Here is an 11,753-nt window from a genome sequence, read left to right as displayed (position 1 = left end):
TACATAGCAAATACTAATAATATCGAGCGTAGAGGACGTAAAAGTGGAGACGTTTGATGAATAGTAGGTCAAAAGCTTGTACAAGACTTTTTTATTAAGCCTACTTTATTTATTAGCCTTTTCTATTTTTATATAGCTCTATGGTTTAATTGAAATGAAGATATCTTGCAATCCTCGAAAAAAAAGCTTAAAATGAAAATCTCGGTTTACAATAATGATAACACGAAATTTGTTTAATCGCTTGCTATATGCGAAGGAGTATTTGCTTCACCTTACATATATAAAAGGCACACTGCCTTTAACATACCGTTATGTACGTGACAGTTTTCTGTTTTACAGTGTTTTAGATTGCAACCAACAAGAACAACCGGCCCTATATACTTCTCTACCTATGTACTTTTCATACCCGGCAAGTCTAAGTAATATTAAGCTGCTGCATAAACATCGAACGGATTTGCCTCTGTATATTTCGATTTTACGTGTCACTAAGATTAGCAGACAAATACGTTAACTACTGAGCTATCACGGGGACGGAACCGGCTTGCCTGAGAAAGTAACGGCCTAATATTCCCCACACCGAATGACAATGATAAGCGGTCAAAATGAATGTAGGGCTATAATATAAATGAGTGGATGGATTATACTGTGCAATCTGACTGCCTGCACGTGAAACAAGGCAATGTGTCATTTCAGCCCAAAGTGAACGTATACCGAAGTGAATATCTCAGCACTGCTCAGGATTGGCCCAGCTCCATGAAAGTTTTTATTACATGATTTGATCGTAAAGGGCGCAGGACTAACGAATCTGACTGTTTACCGTTGGGATCCATGATGATCGACAGAAAGCGTTTTTAAGACTTCTTTCTTTGTCTGCGTCTGGATCAGTTTCCGGTTTTCGTTGCGCTATAGCTGAGGACTGATCCTTTTAATTCGTACATTGTACTGCAGCGAACATAGGTATTTATGTGCGCGCCCTCTTCTCGTTGTCCATAGTTTGAACCAGCGTATGACTCATGATGACGCTACGTTTTTGCTCCCTGCTCCTGCTGTTGCTCGAAATGTGTTTGTTGGCGTTGCTGTAACCCTGCTGAACGAGCTGCTGCCCTGATTGTGGTGCGCATGCGCCGTATTGGTTCGCGGTTCGCCTCAGTTGTTTGCTCGGCGTAACGATCGTGTGTGAATAAGAAGCAGGCGATGGCAACGCTAACCGGTGGCCATTACCACATAGGACCCGCGCAGTTCTCTCGAGGCGACGGCGGTCCTGTCGCCATCATTGGGGCGGGTAGCGCCAAGTTGTCAGGGACGCTCCGAACAACAAACTATACGCTTTGACAGCGTCCGGTATTTATCCATGTTCATGCGTTCATTTGACTCGACGGACGAACGGACTAATAAACTTACGACGGACTAAAATCTTATCGTATAAATCGAATCCGTACAGAACATGAGCTAATATGGTGTGTCATGCTTGATTGCTGATAGAGCCCCAGTGTTACCCGAATAGAACGCCATCGAGTTAGAGACTCAAGAGTAATATATGCTCGTTAACGTAAATACAGGTAAAACAACGACGCATATCGATAGGAAAACGTCACGCTACACGGGACAATTTGTCAGCCATTGATTAGGCGGAATTTTTTTCGCGAACTTAGCGATTCGTCTATGCAAAAGCTTACTGCCGTTGCGTTGTTACTGAAACCATTACTGTGTTAATCGACCGAGCATACAAATTATTTATGCTTTTTTTTTCATTCTACTTTACCACGTCGACTAGGCTTAACTGCAAGAGTAAATATTAAGCTTATTAGATTCCAGATGAACAGCATTCTGGCATCGTTCATATGCATTATCCATGAAAACAAACCTATGTCCCTATTTCCACGAAGTCGACAAGACCCGCATCTCTCTACAGGAGCCATCCGAATAATCGCTTCGAGCAGAAAATGTACACTCGGTGGCCAACTAGTTGTTACCCGCGGCGATCGAAACTGCTTAACTGAACCTCTTAAGCATTAGCCCGGGTTTCGTCAGTATAAGAGAAGCTCTCCAACATGTTAGCGGACATCCAATTCCGACTGTTTTAGATGAACCGGAACACCAAACAGAAACGCACAAACGTGCCTCTGTAGTGCGAGGCGCAATGACAAGGAGCTAGCACTTTCTAAAAGGACTCCAAAGAGTAGACCAATTGTAACTCTAACTAGTAACAGGATCTCCTAACGGGTAGCTTTAGTAGACTGGAAAAGCGAGGATTTCTATTGAAGGAATAATGCAACCTCTTTTATTAAAGTTTATGCTTGCTTTGTTGCCTTCGACGTAAACTCATCTAATTGATCTTAGCACAAATGAACTTGACGGAGCTTTCTTAAGCTTGCTGCATTACCAATGATCTGAATAGCTTTTGTTGTACACCTCGCATGTGTGGTGGTTGACCTCGTTGATCTACTCCATCCGCACTATATCTTGCGAAAACAGTTTTCAAGTGAAATTCGAAATATATCAAAAGAGAGAGCTGTATGATCGGCGACCATGCAGGTTCGTCAGTCACGTGCCCTGCACAAAGCGCTCAACCTTTCCTGCTCGTTTCGTCCGACTCTGCGTCATCTACGTGTTCGGCAAGCACCAACTTGAGTACATATGAGAGTCTATCTGACGACTCCTAGAAAGAAATTCGTGAAGGTGTAAGTTATAACACTTTCCAACGTATACGTTTCCAAGATGGCCGTAGACATAGAATAGGATATTCAAACAGTTTTGCGTCAGCGAGATGGCCGCGCTTCGGCCTGACGGATTTCATCGTCATCTATTTCCTGTGCTCGTTCACTGCCGTTGTATTTTGTGTCCTCTTAACGGTTGTTCGCTTTTCGCTGTATAGCCTTTCTTTTTTTTTACCAAATATGCAATTCTCCCATAGAAACTATTCATCGCATGACCATGATTAGTTGTAGTTGTTGCCACTGCTATTGTTGCGGCGCGACATCTCGTGCCTTGACACGATACAACACGCGCATACGGACAGCAGCTGCTGCTACTTCTGCCTTTGACCCGATGTTTCTATCAACTTGTTCAGTTCAGCAGCGGTCGATGTCGATAGGCCCCTGGTTGTTTCAGTCTGCCCGGTTGCCTGCCTGAGCCAGCCGTCCACCGCCGCAGCCGGCACCGGTGCTAGTCTGGTTTCTTGCTGGGTCGGCTGGTGCCTCCACAAGAGCGAGAGGAGCCACCCGCTCGGCCGTGGACATTGCACTAGCGGCCCCTTTGAGAGAGGGTACAGTGAGCGCCTTCGCGGCCATAACAGTAGCCATATGTGTATTTTTGCCTGAGCTTCTCTTGCGAGACAGGAGTTGAATAATCGATCATTAGCCTTTTTTTACGCGCATTTATAACAGTACGTTCACTTTTGTTTAAGAATAAACTGCAAATTAGCCGTGGAACACTGAGAAAGCTCGATTTTGTTCGACTGCATTCTATTTTTTTTTCACTGGCCCGTCTTTATCTGTTATCAGTTGCTAGGTTTCTTCATTTAATAGATACTACAATAAAAAAGAAGTATAAGTATCTTACTCATGGTAATCTACGCTGTTGGTTGTCTTCGGCGAGTATGAGCTTTGTCCTGCTCAGAATGATACTTGTGTCATATTGAATCGCACCTTATCCACACAATAAGTAATCATCACTGTAAGTGCCCAGAAATATTTTGCTTACCGACTTTGAGCAACCATTTCTGCGTATACAATTTATCTGCTCAAAGTGAAACCAATTTCATACAGCGTTGAGGTAGCAAAGCGGCGTTTTCCATCGGCCCATCACCGTGTGCCGCCATCCGCCACACCCCCTCTTGCGTCCATAGTTTTTGCGGCTGACGTCTCTTCCTCCATGCATTTAGCCTTCTGGTGGCAGGCAGTAGCAGTCTTGCTTGTCCTGTGCTGCTGAGGTTCGTCACCCCCCAAGTTCTCGCCAATAAGCTAGGCACTTTTCTACCCAGACTCGGGTACGCCCAAAACGTTCATAGGCTTCTCCATATGCTGTAGACAGACGTGCAGACATTATTTCTCGCTTATTGTGTGCGTGTTGACTGGGTTCAGCTGCACAACGGAGGGAATAGTGGAATTGAAATGATGTGCCTTTTGCTGCTACTCCTCATCGCTGCTTTCCTATTGCGGCTACGATAGCGACGGCTCCAAAATACAACTAGCACCGCTGTAGCAGCCATGCGGCTGCCGGGAGCTGCCCGAGCTATGCGCCTATCTGGCACAGCAGCAAGTAACGTCTGCATATAGAGACCTGTGCATTTATTGCGCTGATGCGTGAACGGTTGGTGCACGTACAAGTTCGGAATTCTCACAAAGTTTGCTTCACTACTCCCACTGGACTTCGCCAATTTGACAGGGTAAGTAGAGTGAACTTCGGTGTTTGATCTTGTGGACTCTGCTGGCCGTTGGTCGCGCTTGATCCTACAGGTGCTTCATGATCCCGTGCTCTCCTATTGGTAAGCACCGGAAATCGTTCTACTTCTGATCGAGTGCGGTATGCTCTTCGAGCTGCGATGGCCTAACTAGTGATTTGAGTAGGTTAAACGCATGTCCTGTATCTACAAAAATGGTATCTGTGTACGTTGAGCAGGAGGAGGCCATAGATTAAGTCGTTGTTGGGCTGGGAATTTCGTATTTTTCGCGGCTGAAGGTTGTGCTTTAGTTGATTCATTCTAGCTATAAGCGTTTGTAATAATTCTTTGTTGAAGTTGGGCATCTCTGCCAGTGTATTCGTTGAGAGCGAGATGAAGACCCTGAAGAAAAACCATCCGGACATCAGATGTTGCCGGTTAGCTTCCGCGACATCATGATCCGCGAGAGTAACGGCAATTCGCAAGGACGCGTGATGTGAAAGTGATGAGATTTTCACTACGAAGACGAAGATTGTGTTGATGAGAGATCATGATGACTTATTTGAATGGCGCTTTGCAAACAACATGGTATACAGGTAAACAAGTATGCTGAGTGGATTATCTCTGGGTTGATTGCAGGCGGTGTCGTTAAAATGTTTCGGATCGAGGAGAAAGATGGCGACACATACATCTACAGTGTTGTCAACAAAAAGCTACTCTGCGTACTTCGGGATAACCGATTTGCGACGAAGGTATCTATCGATATAGAAAACAGATCAAGTAGCTGTTTATCGTAAACGGACGAGCGGTTTTTTACTTAAGAATAAAAAGAAGTGATATTGTATTCCTATATGGGATTGAGTTATAAAAACGTGTTAATTGCTGATCGGTTCAGGACAGTACTGTTGTTGATTGCCGTCAGATCGGTCCCGTCTGCATCGGAACAGGTTTGATCGCATCACGTCACCTGCTTTGTTGTTTGCTTCAAGTTCTTTTCCGCCACTTAGAAGAAACATTTTAAGCATCTATAATCATCGTTTAAGTGTATGAGGTTTCTATGGCGCTGATGTGTCGGCTTGTTGTAGCACTGCTCCTTCGTGTTCTTCAATGGGTGCTGGAGCGCGTTTTACATAATTTATTTGTAGGACGACCAGCGCGCCAAGGCTTTATTTATGTGCAGTTAGCATTGTCGCCGCTTTCACAGGCCGGGATTGACTCCTGCAATGTTTGGCATCACTTCAAGCTTTGCACTCTTTAGGAGATAGGGAACAATCAAAACCGTACCAAGTTATTGCGCCACTCTATAGGCAGCGATATGTTAATTAGAGCTGAAGATGTTTTTCCGGTGGCCTGTGTACCTAATACTTTTGCTGAACTTGGCCGAAAATTATCACATAAATTTCGGCCATCACGCTTCTGCTTTACAGACAGGTTTGACATTCGTGGACACCAAGATTGTGTCGGTTCACGAGTCGTTGCGAAGACGCGAAGCATTAAAAAACGGTAAATATGAGTCGAGCTTGAAGAAAAGTTCGTTTCCAGTACGTCTCCCTCCGGAGGAGCCGGAACCACCCCGCACGAAGAAATATTTCTTATCGAAATTTGGGCTTCAAAACGTGCAGCGTCAACAAAAAATCTTCGAAGATCTCCGACCATCAAAGACATTTCTCGAGGAGGTTCCATTCTCATCAATAACGGGCCGTAGGGTAATGAAGCTGAGACCCACTAACGTCAATCCGAATGAAGTGAGTGTTTGAAAGAATGCAAAGCAGTTTGTATTTAGCTCTTAGATTGTCGATCACTGCCTTTTTTTGTAGGACGGGTCTAGCTCATAATTTGTAAGTTTGTTAATGTCATTACTCTTAAAATCGGTATTTCTTAGCATAAGAGTTGAGACCGTTGGTGATTTTTTTTTCGTTCTCTCGATAACGGCCGAGAGGCTCCAGAGAGGAAAGAGTCGTCATTCTCATTGAAAGCTTACTTCATGCCTGACGTTTAGTGTTCACATGGGTAAGCTTGCCGCTTTGGCTCTGAAGGTCAAACGGTCTTGGATGCGGCAACTAGCATGATGCAACCTGGAAACAACTGGACTGCTTCGCAACGCAGACATTGTTACCCTATGAGTCGGTTACTGCGTGTATGTTACCTGAAAAATGGAGCAAGTCTTTTTGTTGAAAACCTTCCCATGTGAGATGAAACAGATTCGTTAACCGGAAACCGAAAGGAGCGATAGTAATTGCTTCTACGGGAAGTATATCAAACCAAAATACGCAATTCATATATCCTGAAGGTTTATTTTCCAGATGTATTTTCTATCAGTTTTGATATGTCAGCAACTGTAATACCATACCATATAACTTTCAACATTAACCTAAACGATAAGGTTCAGTCAGCTAACATTTAGTCCTCCGGACCAATAATTAACTATATCATTTTGCTCTTTAATGTATTGTCGTTCTAGAGCAATTCTTGTATTTGACTGGGTTTCCTTAAACCTGTTATAAGTAGTTATATTATGAGTTGAACTTAGATCTGCTTAGATTGGTAAACTTGCGCAGTTCTTTAAATGCACACAACCCCATTTTGGGCCCGATTCAGTCGCAATAAGTTTTAGGTTTCTGTATTTGAAAAAAAAATTTTTATTTCACATTAGTTCAAATATCCATAAGTTGATCTCTTTCAACTAGTAGAGCTTTCATCCGGTTCAGAGACTATTCAGTTTGAATTAAGTTGACCTATATCGTGAATACAATGTCTAAGCAGTAAAACAACGTCGAATGTTGAACGACCACATATTACTATGACAATAAGATCATTCCGAAATTGAATTCAAAGGACCGTTACCTGTGCCTGTTGCTGTGTGCAGCAAGTATAGATTAGCATGTAGGTAACGCACTCTTCAAGAGTTAAACGGCCGCGTGCGTAAGGACACAGGTTCTTACAATCGTCTCATTTACAGGCACCTCGCTACGACCGGTACGTGAATCGGAAGTGCGCACCACCTTTGGACTGCATCACGTACCCGAATGTTTATCGTGGTGGCGAGTACCCACAAGCGGCACCAATTCGACTTTATCTGTTCGGCAAAAGGCCGAAGGATGAGCTGCTCTTAGTGAAAAGGCTTCGACCCTTTGACCGGCTCTCAAGGCGCTCCTAGGACCCACTCAGGTATCAGATATAGAAGGGATCAATTAGAACAACTAGTTCACGCGATTACATTTCTGCGATACACGACAGATCTGGCCCATGAGGAAGCTGTTTGGTACAATTCTGCTATTGTTGAACTTGATTACGATGGCCAATCATAATTGTAAGGCTCAAAAGGACAATAGGCCCAGGACAATGTACTGCATGATTTTATTACATTATCGCGATAATTGTTATAATTGTCATTCTAGCAACATGCCTGATAGCAGAAACAGGAAACAACAGTAGTACTAGTAAGAGGAGGAGTAACGATAAGATCAACAAAGTGGCCCCTGAACAGTGAAATAACGACATAATGATGGATGGCCATTGGGCCTACGGAGCGCCCTGCTGGTCGCTCATTCCAAATGCACCTGTAGATCCATTTCTATAAATATAAATACGAATAATAATCATAACATTATAAAACTATATGGTGAGCGCAAACTGTAAGGTGCAACAATATTTCAATGTGCTATGCTTTTCACTCCATCCTGATGTGCCTTCCTGACCCTTCTTACTGTACACGTTCCTTTTAGAACAATCTTGCCTTACTCGTTGTTTTTTCTTCATGAGGCACATCATGCACCGGGTACGTAGCATAATAGTAAGTGATGATAATTGATGAATCATGAGTATGTTTCGTCTGGAAGGACGTCCTTGAAAAAAATGGAATTGATTAGCTTTTCATGGACCACAACAAGGCATAGTTTCATCCTTGAGATTTCTGCTACTAATTGAAATTAACAGGATCAGTGTGTTTGGTGCAGAAGACATTTAATCTTAACTCACCATTCAACTAGATGTAATACGTACATAGATAGAACCGCAACGTGTTTATAGATGTATTATATATTTATATCAATGGATTGTTAACCCATAACGAGTAGCGGGTTTAAAAAATTCAGTCGTTTTCCACTAATGTATAATAGTAATATAATGGCCAAAAGCTCTTAGGTCCATAGTGATTATAATTAGAGCGAGCTAACTATAATAACTCATTCAATTTACTATTGTTCATTTACTGCCTTTGCACACGATCCACCTTAAAGTTCTAAAAACTATTTGCTCATTCATCTTGCAATCTATACCTACTCAGGGAGTGTTTATCGTGTCTGATATCGTGATGATCTGTGAGAAAACCAATCTGTCACTGCATTATCGCATGTACTCACGCAGCCATTCGTTGGAAAGGTCGATCGAATGATGACTTTTTGTTTACGCTATCTGCGATTATGTGAGGATCAGGCATCACTTTTATTTTTTTCCCTAACTCCTTTTGCGCCCCTTTCACGCTCCCCCTACCTCCTAATTCTCGTCCCCTCATTATTTAGTATCGTTGCTGGTCATACCAACCAGCTTCGAAGCCCGTTTAGCAAGCCCACAGCCGCCCTAACGTCCGATGTTTTAAACATCTGCTCGAACGCTCCAACCAAACACAATTTCAACAAATCTCGATCAGCACTCATCACTGGAAGCGATGTATTGTAAACACCGCACCCGTGTTGCTTATGTAGTCTCGGCAAATGTTTGTATAAAAAAATGGTGTATACAAGAAAAAGAAAATGCTGTGAGATTACTTATAGGAGACAGAGGAGGAAGTGCTGTAAAAATGATGGAGCTGATTATACTCCGTAGAGCTGAGTAGTATATAGCGGGCATGGATTGAAGGTCCGTGCTCGCCCAATGTCGATCAGTCAGTCAATACGACGACAATACAAACTAATAGTGCATATGACATAAAACACTTTTGCAAATTGCCAAAAAATGAGTTGGATCCAAAGTTTGCAAAGCGCTGGGATTGAAGTTACGCGACAAATCAGTTTCTTCTCAACTAGTAAAATGTACGTAGAGACAATAATACAAGATAAGCAAGTAACAAGGGATGTATCTACAACTGGCAACAACTTACGATAACAGAAAAATGATGCCAATGCAAACATATGACGACGCCGCCGCCGCTCGGAAGACCAACAAATGACGTTAACTTCTAATCAAAACTCACCGCCTTGGTGATGCGTATCTGTGAATGAATGTAAATGTAGGGTGTGGCCATTTATGTTAACTATTACTATTATTATTATAAAAACGAATAGTATAACATTAAAGATGCTAATACTACAAGGTAAGTGATGATTCCTGGTAAGTAGTACATTTTTGACGTGTACAGCCACAGGAACAGCCTGGATTCACGTTACATTGTTGTATACTTTGTATATAGAACGTAAAAGCTTTCACGCAAAAACGAAAAAAAGAGAATAAATACTCTTTTGTAAATTTAAAAAAAAAATCGCAAATTAGTGATTTATATAGAAAAATGATACAAAACGTGTGTTCACTTTTATCGAAAGGAAGGGTATAAGCTATTATGGGAGTTGCGGCTATCACAAGAATTAGGCAGGTGAAAGTAGTGAAAACTATAGATGTATAGAGATTTCATGAAGAGGCTATCTCATCGCCTGTAGCTTAATCAGCGGCCTTTAGCAGGAAGGAGTCCAGGAACGATACACTTGGGATTTCGTGTTTCCAAGGCAGGTCTATCACCTGTTTTTACATATCTGTACATATTGGGCGCAGTATTCAGATTCAGACGGATTCTGGTTGGATGTTTGATTTGGAAGCTATGTGTTCCTCCACTTGAGTACCAGAGGTAGGCCAGTTCTTTCCAGAACACTGGAACAGACCCGTCATGATGATGCGTTGTTTTCGGAATTCACGGAACAATAAGCTATTGCCTTCAGTCAAGCAAAACGTCAGCCAAAGGGAATCTTTTGTTTTTGTTTGAAATCGACAATTATTGCCAATTTTTATGCGATTCTTGACAAATCCGAGAAAGGTTCTTACAACACAAGCCGAGAGATTTATAGATTGAAGAACGAATGTTTTGAAAATGAATGAGTGGTTTAGGTGTATAGTTAGAGATCCAATCGCCGTGAATAACGGTTGTATTAAATAAACATGACCATTTAGAGCGGCATTTCTGGCATGAGCAAAAAAATCGGGATTTACTTGCCGCACGCTGTACGTAATCCCGAAGATGGCAAAATAAATTTATCTGTCTATATTTGATAAGAACGTTTAGCCTGGCGACAGATCTGCTTATTAATAAATTCATGTCTAAAAGACCTCATTTTGTTTTTGAAACTGCAAAACACTGTTTTGTGCTGGTGACGGTGGGTTGCGCGGTGCATGTACCTGGTAAGCAAACGTGTATCAAAGCGAGCCAGTGGCGAATGTGTGATTCGTTACATCCCAGCGTTTCTTCGCAAGGCAGAAGCGTCGACGTATCGCGATGAACCGTTCCCGTTACGAGCTTAATGCAGGGGATCTCTAGGAAAAATGGGCAACAATAAATATGGTTTAAGCCGCAGGAATGATAGAGCAAGGGCATCCAGGTCAGGCTGCAATTCGTTTAATCTAAGAAACTAAATTAACCACATCGAATCTTCCCGTTTTGACTAGCCTCTTCTGTGTGATCTTTCATTTAGAGCCGAAATCTCATAGACACTAGTTCTATCGCTTAGAAACGTATTTGCAAAACAGTATACTACTGTCTACTATAGGATTTTATGACCGGTGTTCGATAATCATTGTGAAGATAGTTAATAGAAGTAAGTAGATGTTTCGCGTTTTATGGACGCTACCACAGGCAAAATGCTTAGTTTCAGTGCGCAATTAGTCATATAGCATGGAAAAAAATCGTTTCTGCTCCGTTAATGCAATACTATAAACCACTAATAATAGTATTTTTTTATTTTTTGTAAAAAAATAATTTGTAATTGTAACTAATAGTAATTTGTGCAGCGGGAACATCGCTTCGATTTTCCATTTTTAAACAGCTCTTGCTCAGACGTTACGAGGTCCATGAAAAGGATCCTGAGGCACGCCTACGTGCCCTCTTAAGCATATTCAATTAAATCATGCTCGATTTGCTATATTGTTTAGAAATGAAGGAAGTAGTTTTGATAATTCTCACACAGTCAATTATCTTTATTAGATAAACTAGGTATTTATAGAACCAATAGTGTCACAAAAAGCCAGATCGAATGAGCGATAAGCAAAAAGCCATACTGAAATCACGACGAGGAAATTCAGGTAATTGACTCTGACACAGTGGAGCTGTAGGCCGGAGTGAGGTGCAACTGTCCCTGAACAATAGATTTTTATAAAAGAAGCTGTCTGCAAA

The 11,753-nt window shown here is 42.1% G+C and overlaps 1 protein-coding gene across 4 annotated transcripts in view; it reads left to right on the top strand.

Moving 5' to 3' along the window:
* The window catches only part of LOC111248262 (uncharacterized), a 12,500-nt gene extending 1,807 nt beyond the window's left edge, over positions 1–10,693 (top strand). The window contains exons 1-4 of one of the 4 annotated variants that reach the window (XM_022800293.2): positions 3,502–4,387; positions 5,021–5,133; positions 5,809–6,126; positions 7,341–10,693. In XM_022800293.2, coding sequence (XP_022656028.1) covers positions 5,035–5,133; positions 5,809–6,126; positions 7,341–7,538 — 615 coding nt within the window. In that variant the 5' untranslated portion in view covers positions 3,502–4,387; positions 5,021–5,034 and the 3' untranslated portion in view covers positions 7,539–10,693. Of the gene's footprint in view, positions 1–3,418; positions 4,388–4,462; positions 4,487–5,020; positions 5,134–5,808; positions 6,127–7,340 lie in introns of those variants that run through there. The other 3 variants (XM_022800292.2, XM_086984710.1, XM_022800295.2) reach the window with 3 other exon arrangements.
* Positions 10,694–11,753: the final 1,060 nt, after the last annotated feature.

The sequence above is a fragment of the Varroa destructor genome, unplaced genomic scaffold (genome assembly GCF_002443255.2).
Source record: "Varroa destructor unplaced genomic scaffold, Vdes_3.0 BEIS01000003.1, whole genome shotgun sequence".
Classification (NCBI taxonomy): domain Eukaryota; kingdom Metazoa; phylum Arthropoda; class Arachnida; order Mesostigmata; family Varroidae; genus Varroa; species Varroa destructor.
Note: the sequence above shows the minus strand (reverse complement) of the source record. Positions and strands in the feature narration are given on the sequence as shown.